Consider the following 18,227-nt stretch of genomic DNA (forward strand, 5'->3'; position numbering starts at 1 on the left):
TTACCTAATGATTTATTGTCTTCCTTTCTTCCTTGTATTATAATAACTTTCTTGTATTTATAATAATGGAAAACCAGGAACAGTTTTAAAATACTTATCTTAGGAAATTGATAAATCAGGAGGAATCTCAGAAACCTAATAGTAAGTGATAAAAAAAACACAAAAGAATATATATTTTAACTATAATCACCATGCTGTAAGTTGCGATGGTTATGTGATGTGTGGAGGTGTTAGCAAACACTATGGTGGTAATCGTTTTGCAAAAACATGTGTATCAAATTAACGTGTTGTACACCTTAACTTATACAATGTTTTATACAAATTATATCTCACTAAATCTGTGGAAAATGTATATATACATCTATATCTATATCTATATCTATATCTATATGAAATACCAACTATATAAAAGCAAATATTCAAAAAATAAAGGGTTAATTGTTAACGTCATATATATATATATATATATATATACACATATATATTATTTATACAAAAAAAGGCAATGAGATGCAAAAAAAGAAAAAAAAATCAGATTTTTTGGGGGGATACCAATAAATAAAGAGTACCAAAGGGGCTTCAATAATATCAGAGATGTTACCTCATAATCTGGGTTGTTCCTTCATTATTCTTTATACTTTATATATATGTTCTTTATATATTCCATTTTTCATAGTATAAAAAATGAAATTATAATACAAAAAGTATATATCCCTTCAATTCAGAGTGAAGTAGAGCATGCACATATTCTCTCTTCATAAATTTTAGCTTAGTACTGAATAATAAATAGAAATTCTCCTGCATTGGGACAAATTACCAATTCTTTAGTTGTGTCCCTAAAGAAGTATTTGATTTGCTTTTCAAGGCCATCTTGTATAATATATACATCTTGAAACATTTAACGTTTTTTGAGTTGCTTATACTGTAAAGCGCTTTGGAATTGAGACCAACAAAACAAATGGCAGATTAAACATTTTACATACTCATGGATAGATTCATGCTCATCAATTAACTGAGCAGAAGGACAACAACAACAACAAAAGACTATTGAAATTTCACTTTTGTTTTTCTGTTAATGTTGACTAATATACAGCCAAATGTGCATAAATAAAATATGTGTTCTGCATTTCTATATATATATTACAGAAGAACATTATTGATGCATCTTTATAAATAACTGAATCCTCAAACTGAGTTAACTTTCAATTTAATTAGTTTACCTTCCCTACTCCAAGTAGTGCAGAGAAAACTACAGTAGCAGTAAAGAAAGAGGATGGGGATACAGAAGTCAGATAAAGCAACAAAACAACAGGATAGAGAGATAGAGAGCTGGATGAGGGAGTAGGTTTTACCAACCGTCATCTCCCCACAAGTAACAATTAGGTATCCAAGAATTAAAATAGCTTTGGGAGGGCTCAAGAGTCCAATTAAGAACATACAGCAACACAATGGGGCAAAATGGAGAATAACTACATAGAAAGGATTGAGATTGGCTTAGCTGAGACATCCAGAAGTGGTTAGGAACCAAGAAGAAGAGTAGTGGCCTTTCCTCTGTGGTTCCCAGTGGCTAACTAACTCCGTGGAGGACTCAAGCAGTCTTTGCCAGTGAGGACCTCCGGCACAGACTTTCCAGAGCTTTCATAATAGAAACCCCGTAATGTTTGTTGGTATGGACTTCAGCGGCCTGACCCTCAGAGGACACCAGCAGCATTCACCACTGAGTTAACCAAAAGCTATCACTGCTGCAGATTCCTAAGGAAGGGATATGCTACTGTGCCCCTCCTCCACCTAAAGGAGCTACTATTGCACAGGACCACGGCTGCCACCACCACCCAACCATGTATATCCCTCGACCCTAGATCCATAGCTGCTCTACATGCTCCCACAATTTAGACCTGCATATAGCTGTCACTTTGTATATTCCTATAGCTCAGGCACTGGAGTCACTACTGCTGTGGGCTTACCAAATCTCTGGACCTGGGGAGCCACTACCACTCTATAAGTGTCTACACTCTAGACCCTGGCTTTGTGATTGCTTTGTGAGTGTCTATGCATCAAATACCAGTATCACCACCAGTGCAAGGGTGCTGCAAGCTGACCAGGCACTGAGAGAGATACCCTTGGTCACAATATCCCCCATGGGAGAAAAAGAAAGAGGAAGTCCCCAGAAGCCTTTGCCCTGACCCTAATAGCTCTCACTACTACTGTGTACACCCATGGCATCTGCCACTGAGGACCTGTGCAATCTTATATTAGACAAAATAGACATATCAAAAACTGTGTCTAAATAGACAAAGAAGGTCACTATATGATGGGTTTCAATTCATCAAGAGGATATAACAATTATATACAGACATTCAAATGAATAACCTTACTTTATACTCTAAAGAACTAGGAAAAGAAGAACCAACTAATCCCAAGCTTAGCAGAAGGAAGGAAATAAATACCAGAGGAGAAATAAGTGAAATGGAGACTAGGAAAACAATAAAAAGATCAATGAAACTAAGAGCTTTTTCTTTTTAAATATAAAATTGACAAACCTCTAGCTAGACTAAATAAGACAAAAGAGAGAACTCAAAATTAGAAATAAAGGTAGAGACATTTACTGAAACCACAGAAATACAAAGAAACGAGAGACTACTATGAGTTATCATATGCCACCAAATTGCACAACCTAAAAGAGATGGGTAAATTCCTAGAACTATACAACCAACCAAGACTGAATCATGAAAAAATAGAAAATCTGAACTGATGCATAACTAGAAAGAAGATTGGATCAATAATCAAAACCTCCAAACCAAGAAAACCCCAGGATCAGATGGCTTTACTGGTGAATTCTTTCAAACATTGAAAGAGGAATTAATGCTACACCTTCTCAAACTCTTCCAAAAAGTTGAAACTCATTATCTCAGGCCAAAAGATACCAAAGCTAGATAAGAATACTATAAGAAAAGAAAATTATAGGCCAATACCCTGATGAACCTAGATGTAAAAATCCCCACACAAAATACTAGCAAACAGAATTTAACAATATATTTAAAGGATCATACACCATGATCAAGTGGGATTTACTCTTAAAATTCAAGGATGGCCGAAAATATACAAATCAATAGATTTGGTACACCATCTAAACAGAATGAAGGATAAAAATCTTTTTTTAAATATGAAATTTATTGTCAAATTGGTTTCCATACAACACCCAGTGCTCATCCCAACAGGTGTCCGAGGATAAAAATCTTATAATCATCTCAACAGATGCAGAAAAAAAAACATAGGACAAAATTCAACATCCTGTCATTATAAAAACTTTCATTATATTATGTATGTAAGGAATACATTAACATAATAAAGGCAAGTTCACAGCTAACATCATATTTAACAATGAAGAGGTAAAAGTCTTTACTTTAAAATTAGGAAAAAGACAAAGATTCTCAATCTCTCCACTTTTCTTTAATACATTACTGGAAGTCCTAGTCAGAACAATTAGGCATACATATATACATTACTTGTTTATATTGGAAAGAAAAAAGTAAAATTCTGTTTACACATGACATGATCGTATATACAGAAAACCTTAAAGCTTCCACAAAAAACATTAGAACTAATAAATTCAGTTAAAGTTGCAGGATACAAAATCAATATAAAAAATCAGTTGCATTTCTACACACTAGTGACAAACTATATGAAACGGAAATTAAGAAAAAATATTATTTATAATAGCACTAAAAATAATAAAATACTTAGGAATAAACTTAACCAAGGAAGTAAAAGACATATATACCGAAAACTATAAGACATTGGTGAAAAAAATGTAAAAAAGACACAAATAAAACGGACGAGTATCTCATGTTCATAGATTAGAAGAATTATTATTGTTAAAATGAACATACTACCCAAAGTAATCTACAGATTCATTGCAATCCCTATCAAAATCCCAGTGGCATTTTCCACAGAAAAAGAACAACCCTAAAACTTACATGGAACCATAAAAGCCCCTGAGTAGACAAAGCTATCTTGAGAAAGAAGAACAAATCCGGACACATCACATTTCTTGATTTAAATCTATAATAATCAGGGGCGCCTGGGTGGCGCAGGTTAAGCGTCCGACTTCAGCCAGGTCACGATCTCGCGGTCCGTGAGTTCGAGCCCCACGTCAGGCTCTGGGCTGATGGCTCAGAGCCTGGAGCCTGTTTCCGATTCTGTGTCTCCCTCTCTCTCTGCCCCTCCCCCGTTCATCCTCTGTCTCTCTCTGTCCCCCCCAAAAATAAATAAACGTTGAAAGAAAAAAATTTTAAATCTATAATAATCAAAATATTACAGTATGGCCTAAAGGCTGATCATAAAAAGTGATCTGTTTATCAACAATGACCAGTGGGCACCTGGTTGGCTCCATCTGTTAAAGCATCTGACTCTTGATTTGGGCTCAGGTCATGATCTCACTGTTTGTGAGTTCCAGCCCCATATCCAGCTCCACAGTGACAGTGCTGAGCCTGCCTGGGATCCTCTTTCTCCCTCTCTTCACCCCTATCCCACTCGTGGGTGCACGTGCACTCTCTCAAAAATAAATACATAAACTTTGAAAAAAATGACAAATGAAACAGATCCAATGACCAAAAATAGACCAATGCAACAGGATAGAGTCCCCAGAAATAAATCCATACATATATGTCAATTAATTTTTGACAAAGAAGCCAGAATAGAAAATGGGGAAAGAATAGTTTCTTCAATAAACAGTGTTGAAAAACTGGAATTCAGATGCAAAAGAATTAAATTGAACCCCTATATCTCACCATTCACAAAAATTAATTTGAAACAGATTGAAATCTTAAATATAAAATTGAAACTGCAATACTCCCAGAAGAAAACAAACAAAGGGAATATTTCTTGACGTCGGTCCTAGCAACTTTTTTTTGATATGACAACAAAAGCATAGGCAACAAAGCAAAACTAAACAAGTGAGACTACATCAAACTAAAAAGCTTCTGCACAGCAAAGGAAACAACAAAATGAGAAAAGCCTGTGGAACAAGAGAAAATATTTACACAACATATATTTGATAAGGGGTTCATATTTTATTTATCCCCACCCTGGTAAAAAACCTTTATCACAGATCCTGACCAGTAATTAATTTTTGCCTTATCTTGGGATACAGGACTTAGTGCAGTCTTGGCTGAACATCAGTCTGACTCTTGGTGGAGCCATCTCCCCCAGCAGCCTTTCCTATGCATGATAGGAAGTAAATGACAGTGGGAGCCTGGGTGGCTCAGTCCGTTAGGCATCCAACTTCTGCTCAGATCATGATCTTGCAGCCCATGGGTTTGAGTCCTGTGTCCGGCCTTGTGCTGACAGCTCAGAGCCTGGAGCTTGCTTCAGATTCTGTGTTTCCCTCTCTCTCTGCCCCTCCCCTGCTTGCACTCTCTCTCTCCCTCTCTCAAAAATAAATAAACATTAAAAAAAAATAAAAATAAAGTGAATGACAGTGAGGAATTTATACAATTCAGTAGCAAAAAATCACAAACAGTCCAATTTAAAAATGGACAAAGGGTCTGAATAGACATTTTTCCAAAAAATATATACAAATGACCAACAGATACATGAAGGTGCTCAACATCATTAATCATCAGGGGATACAAAACAAAACCTCAATGAGATACCACCATACATCTATTAGAATGTCTGTTATAAACAAAACAAAACAAAACAAAACAAAAAAATATACTGATGAAGATGTGAAGAAAATATAACCTTTGTACACTATTGGTGAGAATGTAAACTGGTACAGACATTATGGAAAACAGTATGGAGTTTCCTCAAAAAATTAAAACTAGAAAACCATATGATCCAGCAATCCACTTCTGGTTATATATCCAAAGGAAATGATATCAGTATCTAGAAGAGATATTTGCACTCATGTTCATTGTAGCATTATTTACAATAGCCAAAGTACAAAAATAACCTAAGTGCTCATGTATGGATGAATGTATAAAGAAAATGTGGGATCAATGTGCAGTACAATATTATTCAACCATAAAAAATGAGATTATGGCTTTGTGACAACAGAGATACCTCACAGAGGGTAAGTGCAATAAGACAGAGACTGAGAAATGCAGATACTGAGGCATATCTTTTATGTTTGTAATCTAAAAAGCCAACAAACAAACTCATAGTAAGAGTATAATCATAGCTGCCAGGGCACTGGGGGTGGCGGAAAGGAAGACGTGTTGGTCAAGGGGATACAAGCTTTCAGTTATAAGATGCATAATTTCTGAGGACCTACTGTACAGCATGGTGAGTATTGTTAATACTGCATTATGTACTTCAAATTTGCTAAGAGAGGACATCCTAAATATTTCAACACACAGAAGTGCCTGGGTGGCTCAGTTGGTTGGGTTGAGTGTCTGACTTCGACTCAGGTCATGATCTCATGGTTCCTCAGTTTGAGACCCACGTCGGGCTCTCTGCTATCAGCACAAAGCCTGCTTCAGATCCTGTCTCCCTCTCTCTCTCTGCCACTCCTTCTTTCTTTCTCTCTCAAAAATAAACAAACATAAAAGAAATTTTAAAAATTTCAACATACAACACATACAGACATAAGGTAAATACTGAGGTGATGGATGTGGTAATTTGTGATAATTTCATAACATACATGTATATCAAATTATATTGTACACTTTAAATATACACAATCTAATTTGCCAACTATACAAAAACCTCCCCTGCCAAACACACACACACACACACACACACACACACACACACACACACACACACACCAGAAGGCCCACCAATCTTTTTCAGAAGAAAAAGTGAAATTCTTTTAATCGACTCTTTCATAAAATTTACATGGCATTGATAATTGGTCAAACTGCATATTAAGAGAAAATAGAAATAACCTTAGAAAGCAATTGGGAAATTATTTATTATTTCATCTTCATGTATAGGCTGCCTTTTAGCTATGTCAGCACACCTACTTTTTTGTCTCTAGTAGTGCTTTTCTATATTATATGTATTTTTTTTCTGATGTGTGTATTTTTTATTCCTTTTTCAGATGTCTTTCATTTGGGGATTATTGAATAAATAGAGTCCTAAAAGAATCAAATATGTGTGGGAAAAATAATGTGATGGGAAAAAATAAAACAGTACCCACTTTAGTATCCATTTAAGTAATGTTTTGGATAGCAATAAAATTCTTATAAGAAGATATATTTTTGTCAAAAAATAAACTGGTCCCTTTGTATCCCAGCCCTAAACAAAACTTTACTGTATTATTATTTTTAAATTTCCCATTTCTGATTTTGTTCTAGGTCCTGCTCATACGTGTATGTACGTGTGTTTGCGCGTGCATGTGTATGTCTATTTTTACAGATTTTGTCTGGCTTTTAGGATGTCATAAGGAAAAATAGTGTCATTGGATTACAGAATAGAAAAGGAATAAATATATAGACTACAGCAAGCACACGCAAAAATTAATTTCATATTGATTTGATAATCTGTGGTTGGTTTTAGCATGATATACCAGTTTTATTGCATATCATTGTGCTCACAGTATTAGGTAATTTGGCATGTAATTTGTATCAAAAGTGTTCTCTCTTGCTTGGAATGACCAACAAACCCTGTGCCAACCCATGAAAGATTACCCTTTGCTAAGAAAGAGAAAAGGTATGGGAGTCAATGCTCACAGAGGAAGAACCACGTTCGCCTCAAGCTTATTCTCATTTATTGCAGTGTCAGACCAGTCACAAATCTCAGTTGACTTGTTGTGTACAGAGGGCATACATTTCAGGCATGCAAAAACAAAGGGTACATGACAATCACAAGAGAATAATCAAATCAGAGATATACAGCAAAGGTCTATGTGTCCTATTGTTGAGCTAAACTTTGTATACAATGTATAGATAATGGAGTTCCCCTGGGACTGCAGAAAGGCATGGGAGGGAGGCCCAGGAGCATTCCCCAGTCGGTGGTTTACACAGGCCTCCTGCATTCCAAGAGACCCAGGCCCCTCCCAAGTGGAACTTCAGCCCACCAGAAATCTCCCTGTTACATTTTAGCTAGCCAGGCATCCTCAGTAATAACTCCAACACTCTCCAGATCATTTTAAATAGCAATAGCTATATATTAATCACATAACTCTATATGGAATCATATTAATTGCAATACAAAACTGTCTTCACCAGCATGACTCCTAGTCTTGGAACTGAGTTGTAAATGGATTATATGTTGATGTCCACAGAAAGATCAGAACTAATAAAAGAACTAGTTGGCACTAATCACCCTTTTCCCTGGATTCCCATAGTGCTTTATTTGTTCTTAATTTAAGAACTTAATTCATTCTGCTTTGATTTAGTGTAATTTCTCTGCAAGCTCATCACCTTTCCCAGACTGTGAGTTTCTTGTATAGTGTCCTGTCTAGTTCATCTTTCATATCCTACATCTGTTAATAATTGTTCATATATTAAATGGTCATAACTCAAGAGACAATTTTTTTCCTTTATTTAGAGTGTGATTTTTAAATTTCTTTCAGAAATTTGGTACAACTGTATAAAAGTGAAGATGACACAGAAATTTCAAAGAAGATTAAGAGTCACTGGACTTCCCTGGGCCTAGAAGATGTACAGTTTGTAAATTACTCTGTGTTGCTTAATCTGCCAGGCCCTTCTGCCAGCTCTGTGTCTCTGAGCAGCAGTGGCCAATGCTTTCATCCTAATGGCCAGCCTTGCAGCGAAGAAGCCAGAAAACACAGCAGCCAAGATCTGCTTTACTCATATGCAGCCTATTCTGCCAAAGGAACTCTCGAGGTAATATGACCATTTGTCTCTGTCATTTATAGTGAAACGGAATTAGAAAACAACAGCTTTCATCTAAATTGAACTCACTGGCAAGATGTAACATAAAAAAGTAACCATTAAATGTTCTCAGTGTAGAGGTGCCAGGGAAGGGGAAGGAAGATTTGGATCGCTTGACCTTCTTCTTGTCATATTTCGAAAGTGAAAACATGTTAGAAGAATTTAATTCAAAAGTGTTGAATGTGTGACTGAGTCATTCAAATTTTGTTTAGCTGGTATAGGACAAGTTCATTTTATTCTTTGGTTTTTGAAGAGGCACATGTTAATGGATTGATATGGACAGAAAGAATAGAAATGAAAGCAGTTGTGTTTGAGATCGTGTACACACACAAGAAATGAGGTGGAAAATCGATATGATTATTCACAGATCCAAGATTTGAGATACAGCACTTCTGCTTTCTTGATGGAGAGCACAGGAGATAAGGAGCCAGATGTGGATTATTGCTTTACTTTTTCTGGCTTAGCCAGTTCTTTGGCATGGCAGTCAAGTGCTAGGCTTGTAGAGCCTCATGGACTAGTTTCAGATCTCATTTCCCACAGTACTTACGGTGACTTAACCATGTAGGGCTGAGTTCCCTCATCTCTGTAATGGAGATAATAATAGTTGCACGTTTATAAGGTTGTTGTGAAAATTAAATTAGCTAATATATGTAATCTTGGAGGACAGAGCCTAGCCCACAGTAAGGACAATATATCACTTAGATGCAATATATATTTGGTCATGTCTCCTTTATATAGGCAAATTTTCTGTCTCCATGTAAAAATACCTTGCGCTTAATAAGCACATTTTGTTTCTTTTATAAACCTTTAGATTGCCTCATTTAAAACAAATGAAACAATACTATGATTCTGGCACAGATTTTTTAGAATCTACCTTGTTAACTCTGATTAATATATTAAATATTTAAATCATTTGAAGTAACTATATAGATACATTCTTATTGTTGTTTTTTTTTTCTTTTCATTTTTGGGGAGGGTGGAGAGTGTCCATTTACTGGTGGTTCCATATTGTCTGTGGTCTGTTATGTCATTCTCTGACTTTTAGCAGAAGTACCACATATATAACCAGTACCTTGGAAAGCCTTATCATTCATTAAAAGTTAATATAATATTAATTTCTGCAGTATTTCTAGTGTATGACTCATGTCATTGTATTTGATTAATATATACTATTTCTGGTAGGCAACAATGGAAACTTCCCTGTGTGTCAATGAAAAGAAAGGGAGACCTGCCAGCACTCTTTTGTTGATTCAGAAGTTCTGGTCTCAAGTCAAGATGCTTAAGTTACCCTACATACTTTCTCCCAGACTCTCAAACCTTCATTAGCCCCTCACATTTCCACCTCCCTCTTTATTTCAGTTGATTCATCTCCTAGCCTTAAAAAAAAAAAGTGTCCAAAACACAGAACAACAAAACCCCATAAGCTAGTGTGGGTCCTTGGAATCACCCTCATCAATTTGCTTTTCAATTTATTTATTATTCCATAACTTAGGTGATATGGAAAAGCAGGAAAGTCCCTGTTTCCTCAGCATGGGCCTCTAATAATCTGCCGGGCCCACTGGGTTAGTTTTTTATGTTCCCACGTAGCCACATCTCTGAGAGTTCTACACATTTATCTTATCAGTTATAAATGTTTAAATTTTCCTTGTTCCATATTAAAGAAACCAAGGTCTACTATAGAATTGTGGAACTGCTTAAATGTCCATGAAGACGTATGTCACTTTGGGATTATCTACCATTTATAAAATGCTATAAAAAATACCATTTTAAAAAAAGAAGTTTGGAGAAAGATTTAAAGAAGCTATTAAAAGGGAAAAATAAACTTAGCTATCATGTAGAAATATACTCTACATTTGAAATAAGGCCTAAATCAAAGGGAGTAGTGTTAGAGGAACTGAAATGCAATTATGGATAAAACAAACACCTTGTATTTGAAGAAATTAACCATGCAAATTAGATGAAGGAAGACACTAATGATAACTATTTTTAGAATTATATTAATAATTCAAATCCATTATACTAACTACATAATAATTTAAATATTTATATCAATAAATTTATTGATGTTGATTTTTTTAAAACTCAAACTATATTAGCATTATGATTTTCAAATGCAAAGCAGTTTCTAGGTGACTTTTATATGCATATAGAATATTTGCATATATTTTATATATATGTTTTAGACACGTGTATTATTGAAACTCACATGTTCTAATTAATAGGATATGGGTGATTTTCTGTATCTCTTCAGACCATTCCCTAATTAAAATCAAGCTTGAGAGGTTGCTGCTGCTGACCCACTTTTTGATTTTGAGTACACTGGGTTTGCATGAATTTCTATCAGGCTGAGCCATTAACCACTTGTTAAATTATTCTAGTCTGAGTGCCAGCAAAGCTCCCCACTACTTTTGCTGTTGACAAGGTTATTTGTAGAAGAGGAGTGCCCCTTTTCTTTGAAGAGCTGTCATGTCCATTCATCATATGACCGTTTTGTCTAAGCTTCCAATTTTTGCTTTCTGGTAACAGTCTAAACAGCATTTGTGATATCTGAGATCTACTTCAAAAACCTACTTAGTGCCAGCATGATGGATGGTGTACTTTGCAACTTCTTTGTAATTCATTGTGCACTAGAAAGGTGACATTGTTTACCCCATCATAATGACAGGTGGGTCAGTAAAGGGGTCCTAAGGAGAGTTGTCCTGTCAGATGCAAAATACATATTAAAATGGATACATAAATAATTTAGCATGAGTGAGGTTAGCTTCGGGGAGTAAACAGTGATTCATATTTTTATTAAAAGATAAATATCAACTATAATGTCATCATACTACCAAAGACATTGGTAGTGAATGCTGACAATGTCTAGTCAGTTTTATAAATAGAATGTATGGCTTTATGTAATCCCTGTGCAATTATTTCTTTTGTCCTTTGTGAAACCCACATAGCTGCAGAAAAGCAAAGGAAACAATTAATATTTAATATAGGTTGTTGAGATTGGAGTCTACTGTGTTTATATTTTTGAACAGAAGATTTGTTTTCATTTTAATACAGTTTATGGATTTGGGAATTTTCTTCCTGTTAAGTATTATTTTGTGTCTGGAAGTAAAAACAAATAATGCAATTTTATGGAGAAACTTATTTTCAACAACTCATTAACTGTGTGCATAAGATAGATTGTCATCAACACATTTATCACTACCCCATTCCTCAGAGAGCCCAGAGTAGCATTCTTCCTTACTGGCTGCATTCTTCCTAACTTCTTCCAACTGTGGGTTGGTCACTTTAGCTCTCTAAGCCTCAGTGTTCTCATCCATATAAGGGGAATGGTATAGTACCTCCATTGGCTGTGGTGGGGAAGAAATTATATAAACCATGTAGGGCACACAGAGTGCACTTAGAAAGCACTCTGTAAAAAAAGAAAGAAAGAAAGAAAGAAAGAAAGAAAGAAAGAAAGAAAGAAAGAAAGAAAGAAAGAAAGCACTCTGTTAGCTATTGTTATTACATGGTATAAAATAAATACATTTAAATGGGAAAAATTAAAATATCAGAACTATATATCATGATTTGAAACTTTTATGATATTGTCTGAATATAATCTTCTAGGCTTCTGTTTAATATGACAAATATTAACAGGGAAATGCCTTGTTAATTATGAATAAATAATAAAATATAATATCTGATCACATTTTTAATTTAAAACTAACAGCTCAAAGAATCTAGGAGTAAATATTTTACTTTAAATTCATAATGACAAATCATGTTAATTTGGGTCGAAGAGCATTGCTTATTCTCATTTTGTAAAATATCAAGCCATAGTTTAACGAATGACATCTAAACTCTGTATCAGGGGCACCTGGTGGCTCAGTCTCTTAAGCACGTAACTTTGGCTCAGGGCTGGAACTCACGGTTCCTTAGGCGGAGACCCACATCAGGCTCTCTGCTGTCAGCTCCGAGCCTGCTTTGGATCCTCTGTCCCCCTCTTTCTCTGCGCTTCCCAGGCTCATACTCGCTCTCACTCTCACTCTCACTCTTGCTCTTGGTCTCTCAAAAATAAATAAACATTAAAAAATATGTACCTTACATATAAAATTTACCTCACTTCAGTGGGTGCTGCATATTCAGTTTTTTTCAGAACTAGAAAGATCTGCGGAAAAGTTGATCCTTAGGTTTATGTATTATTTCAATATGCTAATCTAATTGATTTAAAATGTTTTTTAATGCTTAATTTTTTTTTTTTTTTTGAGAGAGAGAGAGAGAGCGTGCACGCACACGCGCAGGAGGGGGGTAGGGCCAGAGAGAGGAAGACACAGAATTGGAAGTCGGCTCCAGGCTCTGAGTTGTCAGCACAGAGCTCAACATAGGGCTCAAACTCACAAACCATGAGATCATGACCTGAGTCTAAGTTGGATGCTTAACTGACTGAGCGACCCAGGTGCCCCTAAACTAATTGATTTTAAAAGCAGCAGAATTCTGTCCAATTACTTTCATGGCCTCCAGGAAGAATTCTCTTGAAAGAATTTGCAACTCCTTCAATATCCTTACCTTAATAAGTTGAGTATCATTTATTAAATAAAGTGCCCTATGATTATTAATTTGTTTTTCCTTATATTTTAATTTGATAGTGAAAGATTAGGTGACTAATAGAGCGTTTAGCCATCTGGGTTTGAGTAATATAACAGGCAACATTCAACATTCAGCAAATACTTACTGCATACCTCTTAGGTGCCAGTCACAGGGGACAAAAGTGATAAATAAGAAGGCTCTAGACAATGTCCACATGCAACTGGCAGTCTAATAGGAGAAACTGTCAGGAAAGTAGTTACAAACTGCATGGCTCAATACTGTTATGAGGCTATGAGCACTAGCAAAACATTTAAATATTCTACACTCCAGTTTCCTCATCTATAAAATGGGCAGAAACACTCCCAGATATGAGTGTTCTGAAGATAGACTGAACACCATTTATACGAGCTCTGTAGTAAAGTGTCTAGCACTGAGGACATAAATAGTTAGATATTGATTTTCTTTTTCCCCCGTATCTTGTCATAACAGTCCTGTCCACATCAATCTTTCTCCCAATCCTCCCTTTCTTTTTCCCTCTCTGTCTCAAAGGCCTTATGTTCAATTTCCAAATTTTTTTTAATGTTTATTTATTTTTGAGAGAGAGGTGCAAGGGGCAGAGAGAGAGAGAGAGAGGGAGGCACAGAATCTAAAGCAGACTCCAGGCTCTGAGCTGTCAGCACCGAGCCTAACGTGGGCACAAACCCACAAACCATGATATCGTGACCTGAACTGAAGTCGGACGCTAAACAGACTGAGCCACCCAGGCGCCCCCAATTTCTAACTTTCTGTTAGCTGGGATTTCCTGTGAAGTCCTCTTACCGTCATCTCTCTCTTACTATTATTCACCTCTTACCTTCCTCTGCTTCTTAGCTCTACGTTGCCAAGACCTGGGCACAAGCTTCAACCCATACCTCTAATGCATACCCATTTCTGTTTTCAACCACCTAGGAAAGCCCTGAGTTAACATATTGTTCTACACTTCAAAGGCCAAGTACAAGTGCCCCAGTGGTGTGCCAGAATGGTTCATGTCAGCTTGTTCCTGCTAGTGGAAGCCAATTCTATGCATTTCTCCTAATTCTGGTCTAATATTTAAACCACAGAAAATGTTTAAATGCTACACATCAGGGATCTTCACCCCCATACCCACCCCACCACCCTCCTTTCCCACCCCTGCTGAGATCCCTTTTATGAGCATACAACTTTCCTGCACTCAGTACTCAGCAAGAAACAGTTTTGCCAATTATAGCATGGCCACAATATTTGGGCAGGGAACACATGCCATTGGGTAAACAGTGCACTCAAATTCCACTTCAACCCCCTTACATATTCCATCCAGAGCCACAGAGATCACTCAAAAGTCAATAACAATATTTTAAGGGGCAGAGAACTTCCTTCTGATTTCTGTTTGAAAGAGGAAGTTCCTTAGTCAGATGAAGTTCACCTTTCACATAGAGCTGATGGAAGATCCAGAGGTAAATTCTTTTCAAGAAATTTCCTCAAATTATGTCAGATGTAAACCCTTCTGGGGTAATTGCTGCAAAGTATCAACTGACCTTCCATCCACTTTCTGAAGCAACTGACACTGGTCCACCAGCTTCCTTCATTGATAAATTTCCTGAAATCCCATCCTAATCTGATCTCTACCCCTATAAGAAAATCCTAACAGAACTGTGCCTAACTCTGGTTAAATTTCTGTATTACAATAGTTTTAACTTAATTTTTTTCATCTTTTAGGTGGGTGTGCACATATTAGATTATAAAACATTTTGCAAATTTTTAAAATAATTACTGTGTGTCAAGACAATTAACTGCTCTGGTTTATCTTTGTTATTTCTGCCATAAAAATGTGGTCATCATGTCAATAAGTCTTACATTCAGTATATCATTGTAGCAGATATTTTTTTCCAGCAAATTTATATATTACATGCAAAAAAAGTGATAAAAATGAATCTTTTACGCCAAAGACCACAAAACTGTGTGTATGTCTTAGTCTTAGTGCTGGATTCATTTGGGGTGTACTAGTTTAGCACACTAGCTGGTATCCCTTCTGATTGGCTAGGAGCTCATTTTAACTGATTAGTACTTGTGTTCTAGTTATTAAAGATTTTAAATAACTAAATATTATTTAAAAAGTTATTTAATATCAATCATTGTTTAACATTAAAATATTAAATACTTTATATGGTTTCCTACTTATGCCAACCCCTAATTGGTCTTGATCAGCTAGAAGACCATCTTGAGGAATTTGAGAAGGTGATGTCCGATTAGTGATGTCCGCCACAGGATCGGGAGGAAGCAGTATTGCTTTTCATGCTTCAGTACAGTGTGGTTTTCATAAAGATGTGCATGATGGAAAGCCATTGAGTGAACTTGAAAAGGAAGTACTAATATAATTCTAGGAATGTCTGAAATCTGAAGTCTTCATAAATATTAACATAATAATCCTTTTTGGAAAAGACAGAGGTAAACATGGAAGCACGTTTTGATTTTACAGGTTTGTAATAGACATAAGCACTAATTTGAAGAGGATTCAAAGCTAGATTATATAAGATGGTAGTAAATTTCTGAAGTAAAACTTTTATTTAGGTGAATAATACTTGTGATGATACTGTACCTTGTCAGTATGAGAACTGCTTGGGTTTACCATTTCTGACTCTGAGTAGAAAATTACTGTTTTAGTCAAAGCAGCAATGCTTTTCAAACATTCTGTACATTCAGAATCAATTAGAAAAGAGCTGAGAGGATACAGAGTGATTGATTTGGTTGAAAATGTCAAGTCTGAAAAGTTTCAAAGCATACATCATGTCATAAGCGTGAATAATTTTTGCTACCTCAAGTTAGAAGAAAAACATGGCACTGGATTGTTCCCTAGTGCGGAGCACAGGCCACCTATAGGTGGATGGTCCCAGATATTTTTCTCTGACCTAGTTACTTTCCATGATTGTTCTGTTTATTTTATTTAGCTGACTATAGGACATGACAATTCTATTCATTGCTCTTAGTTATTCCCTTCTGTTGCTTCTGCTCAGGATATTTTCTCCATTTTTTTTTTTTTTTTTTTTGCGCGTAGAGCCGTAAAATTACCGATGTAACAGAATATCAATTTTTAATGCTTTGATGTTTGCTATTGCTAATTATCTGCTATGATTCCTTCTAATCACATATCTTACTACAAAATATAATCGTATTTTAATATTAGTATTTATTTTTAAACTGTGCCACTTATTCTCTTAGCTGCTTCTATATGGCCCATCCCCCCTGCTGTCATTTCAATACTATAATATTTTAATAAAGTATAAAATATTTGTTTTTGTTTTTTTGTTTTAGTTGTTGCTGCTTTTTTTTAATGTTTATTTTTGAGAGAGAGAGAGAGAGAGACAGAGTGTGAGTGGGGGAGGGGCTAGAGAGAGAGGGAGACACAGAATCCAAAGCAGGCTCCAGGCTCCAAGCTGTTACCATAGAGCCCGACGCGGGGCTCAGGCTCACGAACTGTGAGATCATGACCCGAGCTGAAGTCGGACGCTTAACTAACTGAGCCACCCAGTTTCCCCAGTTGTTGTTGCTGTTTTAAGTTCTTTGTTCTTAGTCAAAAATTAATGTATAGAATTTAAATAAAAATTAATGTGTAGACTTTTGTATATCTCTCCCTAGTTAAAAAATTTTAAAACAAAATGGAACTAGTTTCATTTTACTCTGTAACCTCTCCATTACCCCCTCCTATATGTCAGGGAAGTCCTCAGTGGAAAAATTGGTGCACACGAATGAATAGTTCAACAAGTACATAGATTCTTGCTCATTTGATATTTTCCAAAGGGATTAGTCAGATGTAACTAAATCCTTGGTATTTGGACATAAATTAAACACTGTACCCCAACCGGTTGAGTGGATGATTTTCTAGTGTGACAGAATACATACAATAAGAAAAGGTTCATTGTGGCAACAAGAATGTGTGGAAAGGAGTGGCTTGACATTTTGTCATATCATTGTATATTGATTTGTGTCTCAGAAAATTCAGTTGCTTTCTTGCAACTGTGATTTTTCAGTTTGCTTAAAGGTAAATAGGAAAGACTTTTAGAAAGGACCTGATTCAGAGGCATCCTTTGAAGGCAATAGATACATTTTTATTATCACCTGTTAAACCATGAGAACACTGATTTCTGTAATTGTTGATTTTTAATGCATAAGTCAAAATAAATTGGCTCAAAGTGCATAAGCCAAAATAAATTGATATAATGATGCTGTGTTGAGGACTATTTTTGTGAAAAAAAGAAACAAAAGCCTCTTAATGTTAAAATGCTTGACTCTATTGATATGCTATTTAAAGAAAGATAATGAAAGAGCTCTTTGATTAAAATTGCCATTATTGAGGCAAGCTTTCACTATTTTCCAATGATATAAAATGTCTTTTACAGAAGTGGCATTTTTGTAACTGTCACACCTTTCTGGTATGTATACAAACAAAAAGTTCAAAGTCTAGCCTACACCCTCCCAGACCAGCATGCTTTTCCTCCAATCTCTACTAGATATGAAAAATATGTTCATTAATATAACCAAGAGAGGGATATCCCTATTTTAATATGGTATCAGTGAATCACACATAATTAGTAGGTAGCTTGAAATTTTGAAATGAATAATATGAATTCTCTCATTTTTCCAATGTGATTATTAATATTATGTGATCATTTATTTAATCAGGCTTTTAAAATAATAAATCAACAGTTATTTATATTATAATGGTATAAGCAAACTCAAAAATTATATTAATAAGGCACTGATTTAATCACATTGTATAGAAATAAAATTATAACCCAAAGCCAT

General features: G+C 35.6%; 1 protein-coding gene across 11 annotated transcripts in view; it reads left to right on the forward strand.

Moving 5' to 3' along the window:
* Nucleotides 1–18,227, forward strand: part of NAALADL2 (N-acetylated alpha-linked acidic dipeptidase like 2) — a 1,352,594-nt gene that overhangs the window by 782,686 nt on the left and 551,681 nt on the right. For all 11 annotated transcript variants that reach the window (XM_047875457.1, XM_047875456.1, XM_047875458.1 and 8 more), the window contains one exon: nucleotides 8,525–8,798. In XM_047875457.1, the coding sequence (XP_047731413.1) occupies nucleotides 8,525–8,798 (274 nt within the window). The remainder of the gene's footprint in view (nucleotides 1–8,524; nucleotides 8,799–18,227) is intronic.

Source organism: Prionailurus viverrinus, chromosome C2 (genome assembly GCF_022837055.1).
Source record: "Prionailurus viverrinus isolate Anna chromosome C2, UM_Priviv_1.0, whole genome shotgun sequence".
Lineage (NCBI taxonomy): Eukaryota > Metazoa > Chordata > Mammalia > Carnivora > Felidae > Prionailurus > Prionailurus viverrinus.